At 42.8% G+C, this 20697-nt stretch overlaps 1 protein-coding gene across 1 annotated transcript in view; it reads left to right on the top strand.

Moving 5' to 3' along the window:
• LOC118431647 (importin-13-like) overlaps positions 1-20697 on the top strand; it is a 52513-nt gene that overhangs the window by 10966 nt on the left and 20850 nt on the right. Inside the window, exons 7-18 of the mRNA XM_035842889.1 lie at positions 499-618; positions 1098-1178; positions 3030-3218; positions 4009-4113; positions 4668-4821; positions 5842-6023; positions 6206-6232; positions 6726-6860; positions 7434-7574; positions 8201-8281; positions 12782-12919; positions 14252-14348. Coding sequence (XP_035698782.1) covers positions 499-618; positions 1098-1178; positions 3030-3218; positions 4009-4113; positions 4668-4821; positions 5842-6023; positions 6206-6232; positions 6726-6860; positions 7434-7574; positions 8201-8281; positions 12782-12919; positions 14252-14348 — 1450 coding nt within the window. The remainder of the gene's footprint in view (positions 1-498; positions 619-1097; positions 1179-3029; positions 3219-4008; positions 4114-4667; positions 4822-5841; positions 6024-6205; positions 6233-6725; positions 6861-7433; positions 7575-8200; positions 8282-12781; positions 12920-14251; positions 14349-20697) is intronic.

Raw genomic sequence — 20697 nt, 5'->3', positions numbered from 1 at the left:
TGCTTGATACATATCCTCTGGGCACTTTCAAACTGATCCGAGCAAGCAAAGATACAGAAGTTTGGCCAAAAAAAAGTTGCATAAAATACGAAATCTGAGTGGTTAGCAGCCTTACTGCTGGAACTAGAAGACATGAGTTTGATTCCAACTGTGTCGCTCACCCGACATGCACACCATCCGAAAGAGTTTCAGTCCTTAGGACGAGACGTTATGCCATGATCCACTGTTCATTGTGGTTCTTTAAAAAAGCTAGCCTAAGGGAAATTAACCCGGTACAATGAACCTGTAAATAATGTACATAGCATCTGTCCTCTCTGTCATGACCAGTGGAAGACTAGCTCTTCAGTGAGCTATACTGGATCGAGATCGCTTTCCTTTTTTTTCAATGTACATGTATGTGGTTTGGAATAAGAAACTTTGTCAGTCACTTACCAACCCAATGAAACTTCACAGATGAAGGAAAAAATGCCCATTTCTCTTCCCCTGTTGTTTGTGCAGGACACGTGCAATGGTTTGTGCAGGCTAGCAGTGGCAATAGGTGAGAACCACAGTAAGGTCTTACTGGAGAGTTCAGGGGAACACAAGCAGAACTCACTGGAACTCATCAAAATCATCATGGTGAGAACATGCTACTGTTTCTACTGTAGTTACTGTAGTTACTGTTTAGTTACTGTAGTTACTAGTATAACCAGTAAGGTGTTACTGGAGAGCACAGGGGAACACAAGCAAAACTCACTGGAACTCATCAAAATTATCATGGTGAGAACATGCTACTGTTTGTACCATAGTTACTGTCTGTACTGCTACTGTACATTTGTAACTGTTGTTGCTATAACTAGTCAAGTTTTATTGAGAGTACAGACTGAATAATTCATCAAAATTATCATGGCTATAGGAAACATGTTAAACTTTACACCTGTCCTGGAGTTGTTTTAGAATTTTCTGATTCCTTTTCATTACCACTTTGCCTCATGTCAGTGTCCACTGAGGCAGGCCATCGTTGTTTCTTATCCCTGCCAATTGCATCCCATTTTGACAAGGTCTTGCTCCACCATTCTCTTCCAAGTCATCCCTAATTAATGTGTTGTTTTTCCCAGATGTGCACAGGCCTTCCCGGCAGGTATCCGGTAGATGAGACAGCCAGTGACATGACCTTCAGCTTCTGGTACATCTTACAGGTGGGTTGTAGGACACTAACAGTACAGGATGAGAAGGCACTGGATGGCATGTACACCAGAATGCTATGGAGAGCTCTAAATGTGTCTTGGCATAATCGTGTAAAGAACACAGCACTATATGGTAACCTGCCTAGACTAAGCGATAACATCAGGCAAAGGCGCATGCAGCTCTCTGGCCACTATGTGCGACACCCAGAACTAGTGGCAAATGAGCTGAATTATTCTTATGGGAACCGGTCCAGGGTAAAAGAAAACGTAGCAGGCAGAGAACTACCTTTATAGACACACTCAAGCGAGATTCCGGGCTCGACAGACTGAGCAGCACAACTGAACTACGATCACTGATGAAGGATAGGGAGGAGTGGAGAAGGAGGGTCCAGCATGCTTCCCGTGTTGACATCTGATGATGCCCGCGACTGAAGCGAAGCAAACAGGTTGTAGACTCGAATCCCAGCTGTAATCTCAATCATTCAATCTATATATACTCATACATCCATGGATAGGTTGTACAGGTTTTCAGTCCTTGAAAAGCAATGTTTGAATTATTTTGCGGTGATCACAGAGTTTTTTTTCAATGTGGGGAAAGAGGCAGAGAAAGAGATGTAGTTTGTTGGCTGAAAATTGTCAGACGTGTTCACTGTGCTTTCTCCATTCACTCACTCACTCATTCCTTCCTTCTATCCCCAGGATGACATGATCGCCTCAGAGCCCCAGGTTTTCCAGGAACATTGTGCGTACTTCATCCCTTCACTCACTCATTCCTTCCTTCTCTCCCCAGGATGACATGATAGCCTCAGAGCCCCAGGTTTTCCAGGAACATTGTGCGTACTTCATCCCTTCACTCACTCATTCCTTCCTTCTCTCCCCAGGATGACATGATAGCCTCGGAGCCGCAGGTTTTCCAGGAACACTGTGCATGCTTCATCCCTTCACTCATTCATTCCTTCCTTCTATCCCCAGGATGACATGATAGCCTCGGAGCCCCAGGTTTTCCAGGAACACTGTGCATGCTTCATCCCTTCACTCACTCATTCCTTCCTTCTATCCCCAGGATGACATGATAGCCTCAGAGCCCCAGGTTTTCCAGGAACATTGTGCGTACTTCATCCCTTCACTCACTCATTCCTTCCTTCTCTCCCCAGGATGACATGATAGCCTCGGAGCTGCAGGTTTTCCAGGACCACTGTGCGTACTTCATCCCTTCACTCACTCATTCCTTCCTTCTATCCCCAGGATGACATGATAGCCTCGGAGCCCCAGGTTTTCCAGGAACACTGTGCGTACTTCATCTCTTCACTCACTCATTCATTCATTCACTCATTCATTCATTCACTCACTCACTCACTCACTCAATCACTCACTCATTCCTTCCTTCTATCCCCAGGATGACATGATAGCCTCGGAGCCCCAGGTTTTCCAGGAACACTGTGCGTACTTCATCCCTTCACTCACTCACTCATTCGTTCCTTCTATCCCCAGGATGACATGATAGCCTCAGAGCCCCAGGTGTTCCAGGAACACTGTGTGTACTTCATCCCTTCACTCACTCATTCATTCGTTCCTTCTATCCCCAGGATGACATGATAGCCTCGGAGCCCCAGGTTTTCCAGGAACACTGTGGGTACTTCATCCCTTCTCTCACTCATTCCTTCCTTCCTTCTCTCCCCAGGATGACATGATCGCCTCAGAGCCCCAGGTTTTCCAGGAGCACTGTGTGTACTTCATCCCTTCACTCACTCATTCGTTCCTTCTATCCCCAGGATGACATGATAGCCTCGGAGCCCCAGGTGTTCCAGGAACACTGTGGGTACTTCATCCCTTCACTCACTCCTTCCTTCCTTCTCTCCCCAGGATGACATGATAGCCTCGGAGCCCCAGGTTTTCCAGGAGCACTGTGCCTACTTCATCCCCCTGTACATGAACCTGGTGGAGATCATGCTGATTAAGGTGCAGTACCCGCCGGACTCCGAGTACGCCTCGTGGACCGCAGAGGAGAAGGAACAGTTTCGCTGTTACAGACAGGACATCGCAGACACACTGGTATGTCTTCTTTTTGTTTGTTTGTTTGTTTGTTTGTTTGGTATGACATTTGCCTGAATCTGAGTATGCCTCATGGACAGCAGAGGAAAAGGAGCAGTTTCGCTGTTACAGGCAGGACATCGCTGACACACTGGTATATCTTCTGTGTTTGTTTGTTTGTTTGTTTGCTATGACATCTGCCTGAATCTGAGTATGCCTTGTGGACGGCAGAGGAAAGGGAGCAAATTTCCTGTTACAGGCAGGACATCGCAGACACAATAGTACGTGTTCTGTCTTAAAGTTTGTTTGCTTGTTTGTATGGTATCTGCTTGACTGCAAGTATTGCAGGCCGACATTAGGAAAAGGAAGAAGAGTTCTGTTACATGCAGACACACTGGTTCATCTCCTGTCAGGCTTGGCATAACTTTTTATAAGCAAGGTAAAGCAGTCATTCTCAAGTGAGGTGAAGTCAGCATGATGCTTTTTCAAGTGATTTAGTAGTTTGTAGTAATGCAATGTGGATTTGCGACGGCTCATGTTTTTAGCCAAAAGCACCGGTTGCTCTTTTCCTGTAAGAGTTTGGGGACCCTAGTCTTCACATGCAGATTTGGCCCTTAAGGCTAATGCTTGAAGCTCCCTCATACATAGAGCCGCCAGCTTTACGTCACCATTCGAAATGATCAATGCAATCCCTTACCAGATGTCCAAGCTGTGTCCAACACTGGGATAGAGCTTTTGCCAAAAGATCCACAGAATTTGATCATTGCAAATCTCTGCCATAGTAAATCACACCTTTGTCCCTTCCCTCCAGGTTTACGCCTTTAACCTGTTGCGAGACTCTCTGCTGAACTTCCTGTTCGCCATGCTGAGCACCATCCTGCAGCAGGACACCAAACAGCAGGAGGAGACCTGGCAGGTAGGAGACCCTCCACTTTTATTGGGAGTCTGATACAATAGTGTAACTGTAGATAGATGCAGTCCCATAGGCCATAAGGACAGTGGGTTGTTATCCACTGTATCCATGGCATGATATTGGAAGGTGGATGCAAACACTCCCCTTCCACTGCCACCAGGATCACAAGAGCTTTCAGTACAAGAGGTTCCAATCCTGTCAAGCCATTGTGTGCTCTGAACTTCAAAATCTTTATGTAAACAACAAAGTGGAAAATTGATATAACTATCAAAAATTGATAAAACCTTTTCTTCCTTTGTCCCAGCCTACAGAAGGCTACCTGCATGCGTTCCTGTCCATCGGAGAGAGTGTAGACGATGTTTAACCCTAATGTTTCCGTGTTATCCAGCCTACAGAAGGCTGCCTGCATGCGTTCCTGTCCATCGGAGAGAGTGTAGACGATGTTTAACCCTAATGTTTCCGTGTTGTCCAGCCTACAGAAGGCTGCCTGCATGCGTTCCTGTCCATCGGAGAGAGTGTAGACAATGTTTAACCCTAATGTTTCCCCTGTTATCCAGCCTACAGAAGGCTGTCTGCATGCGTTCCTGTCCATCGGAGAGAGTGTGGACCCAGAGGAGTGCAGTGACCAGTGTATCCTCAACATGTTCAACCTCATCCCTAAAGTCCCCATCACACATGTCAGGCTGGCAGAGACTACTCTATACACAATAGGTAAGTGGCACAAACTGACAGTGCAGTAGTAGTACTAATAGTAGTAGTAGTAGTAGTAGTAGTAGTAGTAGTAGTAGTAGTAGTAGTATCCATTTTGATTATACTGCTGCTGGGATCCCTGTCACAGGGGTAGGCAGCAGTCGGATAGTCTTCACACCACGCCTCCATGAGGCTCTCTCCAGTGGGTCCACCTCTGGGCTTCAACTTCATGGTTTGCCTCGATGGCCGGACCCTACCTTCCGCACCCGCAAGTCAGCCAAGCCCGAGACACTGCTGGCTGCTCGTCGGTGACTGCTACAAGCACGGCCTGTGTGTTTTTCTCAAAGCGATTTAGAGAAAAATCTCTGAGACCTAAGGGAGCTTGCAAGATGCAAGGCACCATGGAACAAATTGCGCAAAGACTTGTTGTAACTGCAAGGTTTCCATAGCTGTAGAATAACATAGTCTCAGTAGATGATTCATTTTTACTTTCCAAAGAATTTAGGGGAAAATTTGAGGAAAAGATACCTGTAATGCAGACTAAATTTTTTTTAAAGAATTAGGAATAGATTACCAACTGTCACTTTTCAGAAAAACAGTGGATGCTTTTGATACAATCATGTAAAAATACTAAAATTTAGTCTTGGAAGTATTAACAAAACAAATTCAATGGCAAAGAAAAATGTGTACTGTTGCTATGCATAATTTAATGGTACTAAGTCTTACTTTTTTGTCCCCAGGAGCCTATGCTGAGTGGTTAAACAGCCATCCCGAGCTGCGTGGATGGTAGATTGCTGACTCAGATATTTATGTTTGTTTGTTTGTTTGTTTGTTTGTCCCCAGGAGCCTATGCTGAGTGGTTAAACAGCCATCCCGAGCTGTGTGTTTGGTAGATTGCTGACTCAGATATTTATGTTTGTTTGTTTGTTTGTTTGTTTGTCCCCAGGAGCCTATGCGGAGTGGTTGAACAGCCATCCCGAGCTGTGTGTTTGGTAGTTTGTTGGCTCAGATGTTTATGTTTGTTTGTTTGTTCGTCCCCAGGAGCCTATGCTGAGTGGTTAAACAGCCATCCTGAGCTGCTCGGCGGCCTGATTCCCCTCATCCTGTCTGGGTTCAGTAACCCCGACTTGACCTTGTCATCAACTCTGACCTTGAAGGATGTGGCTCAAGAGTGTGCCAAAAACATGCAGCCCTACGCTAACGATGTCTTATCAGCCTGCCAGGTACCATCTTTAAGGAGTTTTGAAGCAGTAATTTTACACATGTATGAGTAAGAACTTTCATTGAATTAAGTCTCTTTTCAAGTACGTGTAGTAACTGTTGTACTGAATATATTCAAGACAGTATTTTTTGGAAAAAGGGGCAAATGTTGGCTTCTTATGTATTTTGCTTCTACCTCTTTCAGAATGCATTGACAGGAAATGTTATGAAGGTAAGCAACACATTCTGTTTTCTATGAATGACTGATTTTCTTTAATTCTCTGACCTGTTTTTTTCATGGCAACCATGGCATAGTTTGTTCTTGAACCTATAACAGAACACAACACACTTGTCAAGAAGAGTAAGTGGTGACTTAGGCCCAGTTTACACCAGGCAAAAAAATGATTTGTCCTAAAAATATCCTACGACGTTAGACACACAGCGCGTGTCCTCCAGAGGTGCCACACTGCGGCGCACCACAGCGCATCGTTTTCATTTTTACACAGGCAAAAAATGTGTCCTAGGACACGCGCCGCACGTCGGATGTCGTAGGAAATTTTTAGGAAAAGTCATTTTTTTGCCTCATGTAAACCGGCCCTTAGTTTAGATGGCTAAAATGCGAGCCGTAACAAAGCCACATTGCACCACTAGTTCCTTGAAAAAGCATCATGCTTTACCGCAGTTTAGGGTTACTAACTTAACTCCATTCTGTGCTTGTAAACCAGGCCAAAGACAGTATCCGGCTGATGCACGCCGTGGGCAGTCTGCTGTCAGTGTTACCTGTACAGGACATCCTCAACTATCTACACGCCATCCTGGGGCCGCATGTGCAGCAGCTAGAGGCATCGCTCAACGAACAGGTGAGTTTGTTTGTTTGTTTTTTACAATTACCTCCACACCTGGACCCTTTATTCAGATTTGCACATGGGACAGTTGTCAGGAACTAAGATTGCATTCACCTACGTCATGTGATCATACGATTTTGATGCCGTAGGATTTTGAAGCTGGCTGTAACAGAACAAAGCACTGACAAGGATCGAGAGACAGCATTTTGTGTAGCAAGATTGCTGAACTTTGCAGGACACATTAATGGCTGTCCAAAAGATGTCCTAGTTATACTTAGCGATCGTGACCATTCCTTTGAGCACAGTATACATATAATGTATAAACAAAAATTTAGGAATGAATTCGGAAAGATAATGTGTACAGGTACAGTATTTTGCTAGTGTGAAAAGATTGTGACTGCATCACTCTAGTTCACATTCATGATGTCCTTTCATCTATTGCCCTTTAGCAGAGCATACAGAAACTGTACTTCTCCCTCTTTCAGAACATGTACTCTCCCTCTCATGTACACACAGGCAGACATGTTGTCCATGCTGTTCTCTCTGATGTTTGTTTGTTTGTTTGTTTGTTTGTTTGTTTACCTCCAGCCCTCAGCCTCCAGTAAGGCCATCGTTGTGCAGAAGCTCAACATGCTGTCGATGCTGTTCTCAGCGCTGGACATCAGGAGACCTGAGAGTGAGGAAGCTGAGAAACGACAGCCCAAACCTCGTGCAGACGAGCCACAACCGGTGAGCCTGGTCTTTATATTTAAAATTTATATAATAGGTACAGATGTCTAACAAAGGCTAGAAGGCCTGGACAGACCTGACAGCTATGGGCGGGGTAACTTGGTCACGGATAAAATGCTATAGTTCCAACCAGGGCCAACGTAGTTTCTGTGAGCTTTACATTGGATCTAGCTACCCATGTAGTTCCTCCCTGAGATCAAGGTTTGCTTGGGCATGATACACTGAATCTGTGGAGTAGAGATGTTTCTGGACAGAAATACGAAAAGGAAGACTTTTCACTGTTGGAATCAAATACGAAGTAAATTGTATCATTCTGTATGTAGAATGTTTTGCTGTTGGTGCCATCATATTCATTGTAGGTCATCATAAATATTATGATTTTATTGAGGAAACAAACAGGCTATGACAAAATCACTGACAAGGATAAAAGACAGCCTTTTCAATTGATGTTCAACAGCCTTAGTAAACCTTGCCTGATTAAGAAAAAATTTCTTTTTTTGTAAAATGCCAATTGATACTGTGTTTCCTGATACTTTAAGAATATAGATAGCCTGAAGTATAGTTATATGGGTGTGGTTTTTCATTTCTACCACCCTGGTGAATGTTTTATGTGTGCCCCCTTGCAGGTCTTGTTGGTACTGCAGCAGGTGTACCCTATAGTGCAGAGACTAGTGTCCCAGTGGATCGCTGACACAGGAGTCATAGAGGTGAGGAAAGTGTAACACTTTGTAGGGTGACTTCTTCTACCAGATTGTGCTCAGATACAGATGGAAATAAAGATATCCAAAAAAATAACAAAAAACAAAACAAAAAGAACAACACATTTTGCATCCTTTTATTAAATACAATGTACTTAGATGTTTTTACAATGTTGATCTTTAATGTATATAATCATGTATGTTCAGTGAAATTTGTCTATTTCTCCTGATGGTATCAAATGATTCCCAGCGGCATTTGTACACAATACTTGTAACTTGAAAAAGATCTGGGCATCTACAGGACTTGGTATAAAGACTTGAATGTGCTCTGAGAAACCACCTAAAAAAGATGTGGGCACACAAGACTTCTTTCTGTTGAAACTTCAGGCATTTAAGCTTAGTTAGTGCCAGAGGTTCCTTACCAACGATGTCACATTTAGTGGGTACAGTTGGTATTGAAGCTGCTAGGTGGCGCCATTGAGCAGTGGAAGTAATCTTGTGATTGGGGGTTCTAAGATTTAGTTCGTTTCAGTGCCATGTGTTATTTCAATGTGACTACACTGGCTTATAATTGTATCCAAAGTTAAGTGTTGGCATGTAAAATGAACTGTATTCAAATATCCTTTTTATATACTGTGGTATGATCATAGTAAGATTAATACCCAGTTAAGGTTATAGTGTACATGTAGGACTGACTTCATGATTGCATTGAAATTTGACCACATTTCATTCAATAATTCCTCAAGAAGTACATGTATATTACAATTCAAGTATGTAATGTTACATGTAAAACATATGTAGGAACCTGTCAGAAAGTTCCAGAACTAACATGTGACTAAGTCACTAACATGTAGTTTTTGGACATGTCAAATATTTTAATAGTTGAATCCTTGCCTTCTTGATGGCTTTGCAATTTGACCAGATTTTATTCACTTCTAGTTCCACAAGAAGTATACTATAGTACATTTCACGTAAGACTACAGTAACTAAAGTTACTTGTATGAACCTGTCAGAAAGTTCCAGAACAAGTCAGAAGTTAGTTTTGGGACAAATCTTTGACCACACTTTATTCACTAGTTCCACAAGAAGTACAATCATGTATATTACATTTCATCCATGCAACTCAGAAAGTTCCAGAACAAGTGACTCAGCCTCTGTACAAATATTTAAACCGTTTGGTTGATCTCTGCAGTGCCTGATCCCCACCCTCACGGTTAGAAGTACTCCTGCAGTGTTTGTGGGGGGGGCTGAATCAGCATCGCAAAGTCCAAACCAACTTGACACAATAGACAAGCATCGCTCTAATCTGTTTGGTAACGTTACTGATAACAAAATCAAAGGTTATTTTACTGTTCAAGCAGATGTTGGACGCTGGCCGGCATACTTTTTGACGTCTTTTTTGGAGTTGTTATCGTAATATTTTAAATCTTTTTTCAGCTTTTCTGTTCTGTTTGGCTGTAGGATAAGGAAAATAACAAAATAGAAAACCTGACACAAATACATAAAAGAGAAAAAAAAGGAAACCTGACCCCAGCTTGAAGAGAAACCAAAGGTGACCAGAGGTTTGAGTGTTTGTCACACTAGGAGGCCAAGTAAAGACTAACATACCAGAAGCACAGTGGGGTTGTCTGGGGGATGCTCTGTTAATTAAAGCTCATGAGATTGTGTGGGGTGTAACCTAAGTTTTGATTAATCGTGTTTTCACCTGTTTTTGGTTGTCCTTGGAAATAACTGTTATGGAACACTGGTTTGGAAGTGGAGAAACTCTCTAGAAATTTGGAATTTCTCACACTCTAGAAATTTGGAATTTCTCACAAATTTGTCAGAAAAAGGCTGTTATCTTTAAAACTATATTCAAACTATACTTAAACAATTCTAAAATGTACATATTATGATATAACAGGCCTGGAGAATACTGTAAATGCAGAAATGTTTGCGTTTTTTGCGTTGGCCATTTCACCGCGAATTTAAAATCACCGCAAACATTTTTAACAAGATACTACAGTTCATGGTGTTACCGTGAAATTAAAACCACCGCGAAAAGTCCTTTTCCTGCTACCGTGAAATTAAATCCCCACGAACTTAAATGCATAATTTTATAGTATGTAAGTCTGCTCTTTCAAATGAGGTTTAAAACATCACTGTATATCCAGTACTGTTGCAATGTAATATGAGGATTAAATACAATGCGCTTAAAATTTACAAAGTGACTTACAACTTCAAAGTCTTAACCAATCTGTAGTTTCATTTAGTTTGTGTTTGTGACATTTTATGTTTTCCTGATTTGGGGTGAGCATGGATGAAGTCAAACTGAGACCAAAGTGCCCTTAAAACTGGTGTCTTCTGCTAATGTTATACAATTTGATGTATAGACACAACACTATATGACTGCAGTATGTTTTGATGTCACAAGGGGGCATTGTTGTACTACGACCAGAATTTATGTGTGTTGGTGCTGGGGGGAGAAGCTGTGGACTCCCAAACATGGTCATGCAAGTATAGGTATAGACCACGCAAAACATATCTACATCAACTCTATGAAGATACTGGCTGCTCGGCTGAAGATCTGCCCAAGGCTATGGAGGATAGGGAAGGATGGAGGGAGAGAGTTTCATGGCCATCCGTGCAACCAGCATGTCTGGATGATGATGATTAGCCTTGCCTTGCCTAGTCGACCCCCGGAGGGGACGGGGTAAGTCCATGCACTACTTCAGCCCACGCCTGCCTGTCTGACATGACCGCTGCCAGGTCCTCCTCCGCTAGCCCGGTATCCCTGGAAAGCAGTCTCGGGAAGGTCAGCTTCTGGGAGTGAGTTTTTCCTCAAGGCCTCCACAAGAGGAGTGAGGAAACTGCCTCTTCACTAGCCCGAAGGCAGTGTCCAGCAAACTGTGCCCGTCTCTGTCTGAGTCTGTGAGAAACCCTCGGAAGATCTCCATAAATGTCCCTTATAGATGGGTGCTGCTTCCAACAAATGTTCTGTGCTTTGCGCAGGAGGAGTGTGTACGTACCATCAAGTTTCCTCTCTAGGCAAGTTGTTAAGGTCCAAGTTTCAGCACCATACAGGAGAATGGGCTCTATTACTGCGCGGAAGACTTGTACCTTAAGTTTGTTGTTTATGCTGGAGCGCCAGATCTTATCCAGTTTGTTACAAGCATTCCAGGCCATGGCTTTCCTAATGCTTAGGTCCTTTTCTGAGTTCATAATGTAAGACCCGAGATACTTAAAGTCCTCGACTTCCTTTAGGCAAGTTCCAGACAGGGATTTGGGATCAGTTGGTGCAATAGTAATACTTGTACTTGTTTTTATGAATTCAGTTTTTGCTGCATTACAATAGAGTCCAACTTGAGCCGCTGCTTTCTCGAGAGACTGCAGAAGATCTTCAGCATCCTTGACTAGGTGTGCTAACAGTGCTAGATCGTCTGCAAAATCTAGGTCTGTAAGATTCACAGCTAAGTGTCTACTGCTTCTTCTAGGTTGAATTTCTATACCCTTTTCCTGCATGCTGTCCAATGAGAGACGTAGTACATAGTCTAGCACTATGATGAAAAGAAAAGGTGCTAATGTGTCTCCTTGCAGGACACCGGCTGTGACCTCAAACGGGCTTGTTTCACCATCGGGAGTTATCACAGTAGCAGTGGTGTTCGTATATAGTGCCTTGATTGCACTGACGATGGGTAATGGTATTCCATACAGACTAAGTATCTCAAACATAATGTTTCTGTCTATGGAGTCGAAGGCCTTTCGGAAATCGACAAACAGTAGTACAAGATTTCTGTCGCATCTTCTCATTTCCTCTATTATTCTGCGGATGGAGAGTATTTGTGCTATGGTGGATCTACCTCTTCGGAAGCCGTTCTGGTTCTTTCTTAAGAGTGGGTCTACTGCAGGAACTAGACGGTTAAGTAGCAACTTGTTGTAAACCTTGGCAGCTATAGGAGTAAGAGTGATCCCACGGTAGTTTGCAACTGAAGTCAAATCTCCTTTCTTGGGTACTGGAATAATACCACCCTTGAGCCACGCAGAAGGAGGTTTGTGTGTAAGGAAGGTGTTGTTACACAGGTGAAGAAGCAAATCATGGAATACCGGATCCTTCCATATTATGGTAGGGATGTTGTCAAGTCCAGGGGATTTGTTGTTAGAGAAAGAGTCCAGTGCGGCTTCAAGTTCTTCTAGTGAGAAGTGATTAGCCTGGGTACATGTACCATCCGATTTCTACCGGGGCTCCTAATACACTCGCTACCCTAAAAAAGATACTTTAAAAAATAAAAGTATTTTTTTAGGAGTCGACCCACTGGACAGAGCCGCATGGAAGCGCGGTGTGAAGACTAGCCGACTGCTACCTACCCCTGCGTCAGGGATCCCAGCAGCAGTTTAATCAAACCATGGATAGTGAGTGAGTGTAAGGAGCCCCGGTAGAAATCGGATGGTAGCCAGGCTAGATGATGATGATAAGGAGAAGGCTAAAGTTTGTGGCTAAATGATGAGTGAATCTATCTTTACCCTGTCCAGGCCGTGTGTGAGATGTTCAAGCGAGCGGTGCGGACTCTCCAGGACGAGATAGCTCCGATGACCACCCAGCTGTCTGAGCTGCTGGTACAGGTGTACAATGCCATCCCACAGAGCGCTGTGCTAGACATGGCCAAACAGGTGAGCTATTGTTGCCATGACTACGGTATCCTAGCAACCTTGTTACCATGGCTACACATGCCCTAGCAACACACATAATGGTGCAGGTGTACAATGCCATCCCACAGAGCGCTGTGCTCGATATGGCCAAACAGGTGAGCTCCCGTTGCCATGACTACTATATCGTTGCCATGACTACTGTATCCTAGTGATATTACCATGGCTACAACTACCCTCTGGTAACATTAATGACAACCCAGCTGTCGGAGCTGCTGGTACAGGTGTACAGTGCCATCCCCCAGAGCGCTGTGCTCGATATGGCCAAACAGGTGAGCTATTGTTGCCATGACTACGGTATCCTAGCAACCTTGTTACCATGGCTACACACTCAGTCATATCTATGCAACACACATATAGAACTGGTGTACAACGCCATCCCACAGAGCGCAGTGCTCGATATGGCCAAACAGGTGAGCTATTGTTGCCATGACTACGGTATCCTAGCAACCTTGTTACCATGGCTACACACTCAGTCATATCTATGCAACACACATATAGAACTGGTGTACAACGCCATCCCACAGAGCGCTGTGCTAGATATGGCCAAACAGGTGAGCTATTGTTGCCATGACTACGGTATCCTAGCAACCTCGTTACCATGGCTACACACTCAGTCATATCTATGCAACACACATATAGAACTGGTGTACAACGCCATCCCACAGAGCGCTGTGCTCGATATGGCCAAACAGGTGAGCTATTGTTGCCATGACTACGGTATCCTAGCAACCTTGTTACCAAGACCACACTTGCCCTAGCAACACACATAATGGTTCAGGTGTACAACCCCATCCCCCAGAGCGCAGTGCCAAACAGGTGAGCTATTGTTGCCATATTTCTGGAAACTTCTCCTTGTTCTTTCCCCCTTATATATATAGCTGCTGACATTGTCTAACGTTCACCTTTCAGATTCCTATGCTGGCACCAAAAGCTACTATAAGGAAACCCAAGCCCACAAATATTCAAGTTGAACTGGAGTGCCTTAACAAGCCTTCCAGCTAAACTCAACATTCGAAAAACATCAGACAGCAGCTAGTAAAACACATGCGAAACTTAGAATAGTTAGGTAATGACACATAATAAGGGACTTGATAATTTTTGGTAAAGCATATGCGTTTGTTTGATGATTTTTTATTGACATGTTATATGTTGTGTATGTTACAACCTGTATGTGTCCAAGTATTATATGTATTGCTCCTAGAAGAGTAGTTGTTGAAATGATATGTGATTGTCAACAACTAAAGGAGTCAATAAACAATAAACAATAAACAATCTGCTTGTTCCCTTCCCCAGTTGCTGACCCTGTTCCACAGTTCGGAGTCGCTCGCAGCCACCATGCAGTCTCTATTCTTACAGCTCACCAGCCGGACTGTCTCACTCTTCCAGCAGGGTAGGGCAGCCTCTCTTGTTGCTCTAAGGCCAATTGTTGTATACAGGCATGGAAAATCAACATGAAAACATGAGTCTGTGGCGTTTATTTGCAGACTAGTCATATAGCAGGTATCATGATGGTGCAACATGAGAGCATTTGGCCTTGAACCCTCTGATATGCATCGATCTTGTGCCCTTGGGAAAGGCACTTTTTACTCACTTCACTCAGGTGTAGTAATGAGTACCTAGACCTAGCTTTGGCTAGGGAGGTCTCTCAGATAGGACGTTAAATGGAGGTCCCATGTTTGTGGAGAGTCACACCTCAAGCACATCAAAGAACCCACCACACTTATCAAAAAGAGTAGGGGTTCTTCCCGTTGTGAGTGGTTCATAACCATACAGTTCAATTGGGAGCACCTAAATGGCAGCCTCCAGACCCTTGCCCTGCCAGGTGATAGTTAGTCCCTAATGCCTCCCTCGGTGTACGACAGCATCATGGCAGATAATAATCTGTCAGCCCTGCTGCTAATAAGCTGAGGACAGGGTAGACAGAAAAAAAATCTCTTGGATTTGTATTTACTTACAGTTGATAGAACTGGTTAGAGTTTCAGTTTTTCAGTTTGGTTCTTGTGATAAGATTGACATCTTTTTTTACCTCCTTTCCAATGGGATTACATGAATTACTGGTATATGCAGGAACAGTGTTGTCCCCCTGTATATACATTGTATGTATGTAAGAACTTGGCAAGTACACTGACCAAATGACTAACTCTCTAACATTGGAGAAGTTAGGCAACTTGGCATAGCACAAGACATTTGAGCAGGTGGCTTCCCTTGTGATGTTGTGGCAGGGCTGACAGTAGGTTGTGAGTTAGGCAGCAGGGCCTGGAGATGTTTTAAGGTCTCATTGATGAGTTTCTTCTTCCCATAGACTTCTATGTATTAATTCGTGGTTTAAATGGGCGCGTTTATAATGAAGCTACGTGAAATTTCAGCAGATTTTTCATTCTATGTCGAGCACATTTACCCTATATCGTGGGAAAAAATTGCCAATGTAAACTATACGTAGGAACTTTTTTTACAGCAATTACAAACTACGATTAGTCAATCCCCACAAAAGGCACTTTTTCGCTGCTATTGTACAACCGCACCACTCAGAACCCACGACTGTGTACCTCCGACCTAGCGCGCGGCTGCAAAACTTTACCTGCTAATTTCTTCAGTTACAAATAAGCTTTCACCAATCTAACTTTTGAGATCATTTCCGCTGGCTAAAAGGGAATTTCTCACCGCTAAAAACATGCGTCCGTGCAGCCGTTCATTTTTGGCTCGGATCTCTTTTAGGGTCCCCACTCGCGGAGTAATACATCAATGAGACCTTAATACCATAACTAGCTCCAGGTTTACATGTATCTAGGACATAACAGCAGAGACTTGTGCTCCTAACTTAAGATCTTCTATTTGGATCAGTCAGAGTGGGTTACTCAAGAGTGATTCAGTTAGACATACCGTTAAACCAGAGGGCTGAAAACAAGAACAAAGGAGAGTGTTAGTCAGGATCTGGTGTGTGTGTTTGGACTGAGTAAAGTGGGCCTCTTGCAGGATATGTTGCTCAATGCAATATATGCATTGACTCAGGGTACCATTCTCTGTATATACAATGTATATCTACTTACTTTAAGTTCTTCTTTGCCATAGTGGTAGGAAAGCAAAACAGGGAGAGTGCAGGGATGGCACCTGATGCTTCCTGTCAAGCCTGAACTGGTTTATCAGTGGACAGAGGATTGTTTGGTGTTTTTTTGTAGGTTTAAGCAAGTCTGTTGTGCAGCCATTTAGTACTTACCCTGGGAAACCAGCTCGAAGGAGCTTTGCAAAGAAGAGTTACCCCCATTTACTGTGCTGTCAACAGGAACAAGATAAAAACAGAAAACTGCATGGGAGAAAGAATTTTATCTGACTGCATGTAATGATCTGTAATCTAAAGATGTATGCAAAGCCAAACCTGCTGAAGACGACCACTCAGGTGATCACAGTAAAATCTGGTCTATCTGGACATATAGGTAGGTTTCTTAATGTTAGGTCAATAGGAAAAATTATCACCAACAAGTTGTGGTCATTTGTAGTACAGGTTTGACTGTACCAGTCGTATATCTACTCAATATTACTTCTACATTTGATCTTTTGTGGCGGCTTACATGTAATTCTTGTTAAGTCCAAGAACTGGTAAGTTGAATTTGGGTTAGCCTTAGGCCCATTGTAACAGTTTTCACTGTAACATGACAAGCAACCTCAAATGTCTGGAACTCATTTACCCACAAATTTCCTTCACCCACTTTTCAAACAAGAAGGTCACCAAGTCACAAGGTCGAGGGAAGTTCCATCACTCACTACAATTCTCCAGCAAAACACCTAAGACATAAATCACACGTCTTGTTGATGTAAGGCGTTTAAATCTTATGTCTTGTTATTTTGGTGACCTGTAGGACCTTTAAGATGTTGTTGTTATCCTCAGAACACCTTGTGAGGGTTCTTACAAAGTACTCTAGTAGGTGTTGTTCATGAAGGTGTGTAAACGTCTTGTGTCTATAGACTGTCCATGCGAACAACTTGTTTTGAACCAAGGCGTACGTGAAGTCAACAAGCTTGTTTATTGTTTCCAAACGTAGACCGAAGGGTTGCGCAATCACTTACCTGATACAAATGTTAGGTAAATGTTACAACGTATCTCCAAGCAGATGTAAGAAGTCAGCTCATTCTCAGGGGGCTTATGCCAGTTTTTGCTTGTCTCAAAAGCCTTACACCTGTTTTTTTTTTAGTAAACTCCCAGGACTCGGTCCAGTCTCAGTGTTTTATGCCTAATTTTGCCTATCTCCAAGCAGATGTAAGGATCCTGCTAAGTCTCAAAGTTTTATGCCTGAGATTTTACAACACTTAGTACTCTTTTCTAGTATGGCACTTTTTGACACTTTTTAGTAAGGCCACAGCAGTCATATTCTTGTTTCTGATTCATTTGAAGTAGACTTGGAGGTTTCAGGATGTAAGATGAAAACAGAAGGCTTGGAAAAGTTATAGGAAGCACAGTTTCTGCCATGTCAAGGGTATAAATTTGTCTGCTTTTCTCAGAACAACCTGTCACACCTAACCTTTACAATGCCTTTAATATGCAATAAGATTACTCAAGAAGTTGTTATCCTAGACCAGGTTCTGAAGTCCCTGTAGCCCCACCTGGTGAGAATCACAGCTTGTGACTTAAGATGTTTGCACACCTTATCAAGACGACTTGTTGACCACAGCAGGCTCCAGTCTTGATGATTACAACAGGTGACATCTGAAGGACACTGCTTTAATTTATAACCTGAGAACTGGGGCAACAACAGGCTAATTCTCCACTTACACACTTCCCATAATTAAGTGCGAGAGGGTTCCGGATATGGATGTTACTTGGATGCTACCACAGTTGCTCAGGGTGCGAAACCAGGGTGGAACCAGCTAAAACCTTCAGTACGAGGGCGGAAAAGCATATAAACTAATAAGTTGTCTGGCGAATATAGTACAGTTATCATTTGGGCCGAGAATCTTACAAGTTTTGTGGTCAGAAGTAACTACCTAACACGTGCACCACTGTGGCTGTTAGTTGGTTTCTTCCGATGACCTCAAGGGCCACACCTTGGCGTTTCGTCTGCAGCCTTTGTTTTTTTCCTGTCGGAAAGTGATTAAACCATTGTCCTGTGATCGGTTCCACACCAAACTATCATCTCCTTGATGTTTTCTGTGTTCGGAATTGGTTAGAACCAATTTTCTGTGCCCTTGGAGTCAGTTCCGGAGTTCGGAGCAGCCATATCCGGAACCCTCTCGCACTTAATTATGGGAAGTGTGTAAGTGGAGAATAACTGCCTCAAGGATGCAAGGACTTAGATTTCCTGACTTTGTTTCACAGTAGGAGGGAAAGGAACATTTTTGGCAGAATTTCAAGTTTTCGGTTGACACAATTCTGTTTTACAGTTATTTGTATGTGTGTGTGTCGGTTAGTAATGCATTGGAGTATGTTTTTGATATCAATTGAATTTGCTGTTGAGAGAGAGGTCATTGTAAAAGTGCTGAAACAAAACTACCTTTATAAAAGTGTACAGTATGTCGAGGAAAAAAAAAGCATTTCAGCCTTCTGTAGCTGAAGGTAGGTAGCTGAGGCACAGGTACTTACTTAGCCCCTACACAGTGGTTATCACCAGTTCTGCCTAACTCCTCCTCCCCCCCCCCCTCCCCTGGGTGGAGCAGTGGTCAGTACTCACTAGCTGTCCAGCTGAGTAGGCTGTCTTCTAGAATTGTCTCTGACAGTTCATTCTAGTGACACTGAAGAAGAGTGATGCATGTCACTCAAAATGTTTGGAAGTACAGCTCAGTTTTTATCTGAGTTGTAGACATTGAATTGTATTTGTTAATGAATAAATTATACAATGTGCAACTACAGTAACTGTACTACAGATTTTTTTTCAACCATGCACTTAAATGACAACCTCATTTCTACTTCTACATGGAATTACAATGTAAGTCCCAGCAGAAATTATACAATGTATACTCCTACATTATCATCATCCGGGCATGCTGGTTGCACGGATGGCCATGACTCTCATACTCCTACATTCACTCCTAAGCACATGTTCAGGCTTCAGTTTTTTTTCCGTACGCTATTTTTGTTCAATAGAGATGCATTTATAAATATACAACTGTAGATAGGTTTAAAGTTCTTCAGTTTGTCCAAATTCTGTATTTTGACAGATTGATTGGTTGTTTTTGTGTTGACCACAGCCCTGTAAACATGGACCTCTTGACAGAATATGTTTTTGTGTAACTTGGGACAAACCTCTGGGTGTATAAGATGATACTGAAATAGAAAGCTTGGCCTAAGACAGTCCAGCTGGATGACAATAGACTGGATGTCAGCGTAGTTTTTGTGTTGACCACAGCCCTGTAAACATGGACCTCTTGACAGAATATGTTTTTGTGTAACTTGGGGCAAACCTCTGGGTGTATAAGATGATACTGAAATAGAAAGCTTGGCCTAAGACAGTCCAGCTGACTGACAATAGACTGGATGTCAGGCTAGTTTTTGTGTTGACCACAGCCCTGTAAACATGGACCTCTTGTCCACCACTGGTGGGCGGAGTTGTGGTCAGACTTCACAAACAAACACCAGCTGACTATCTCATGTAAACAGGCTGGTGGGGGGAGGGTTGTTTTTGTGGTCCCCCGGGATGTTTTTATCTTTCCCATCAGGTTTCATAAGACTTGAGGAATTGGTTTTGTTTTTTGTTGCATAAAACGGATGTGACTAGCTCAAAGGCAACTTTAATAATACTAGTACTGGAGAAACTTGCTGCAAGTTGAAGTAATAGAACCAGAATTATTGCAAAGTTTTAAACATTACTCTCATCATTAGCCTAAAAGAATGTTTTTATGATATAAAACAGTTTCTGACAAGCACAAAAACCACAGTGACATTCACATGTCAATTCTTCATGAAGAGAAGAAGAGAAGAAGAGGGAATAACCACAATGATGTCAGGTGGCTGGCTGAGTTTCTGTAGTTTATTCTTTTTTAATAGTATATAATACTTTCATCATCATGTGTATTACATGTATGTCACTATTAGTACTGAGTGGTTCCTTTTGTCTCCTTTGATGACAGACATGTTTTCAGCTCAGAACCTCAATCATCATATCAAAGCCCCAGAAGACAGATGATGTAGGTTCCTCTTATATGAAAGCCCAGTCAGCTGGTGTCTGAGAACAACAGAGGTATTAGATGTCCCCTCCTGTTTTGGAGGAAACCCCAAAGCCCTGATTAATATGTATGGTAATTGGAACAGCTGGGACTTCTTCAAACCTACCCTGCCAAATTTTACTGCATTTTGTCTTATTGTGGTAAACATCTAAAGCCAACTTTTAAATGTTTTTGCAAATGTTTCATTGAAACGATACTATCACTTTTTTCTGTAAAGTACCTACCTTCCAAATATGAAGCTGCACTTACTATAAATGTAAATTTTGAAGTAATTTCATCATTTTAAATATTTTAACCAACTTGTGAGTTTGCAGAAATACAGTAAATACTGGTGAAGATTTCTAAAAATAGGCAGTTCCACCTGGCAATGAGCATGCTCAGTAGTGCCAGGAAAGCAGGGTCCTTTTAACCAATCAGATCGCAGGAAGTCCTGGCCATAGCAACAACATCCTTTGTTATCTCAGTCAACAGAGATGTGTATTCAGCCATGCATACAAGCCACTTCACACACACTGACACAGGGCTGTGTTTTACCTTTTTCAAATGGCAAAATATAAAAGACAAGTGGTGAAAGGTTTAACCCTCTA

The sequence above is a fragment of the Branchiostoma floridae genome, chromosome 15 (genome assembly GCF_000003815.2).
Source record: "Branchiostoma floridae strain S238N-H82 chromosome 15, Bfl_VNyyK, whole genome shotgun sequence".
NCBI classification, from domain to species: Eukaryota; Metazoa; Chordata; class Leptocardii; order Amphioxiformes; family Branchiostomatidae; genus Branchiostoma; species Branchiostoma floridae.
Note: the sequence above shows the minus strand (reverse complement) of the source record. Positions and strands in the feature narration are given on the sequence as shown.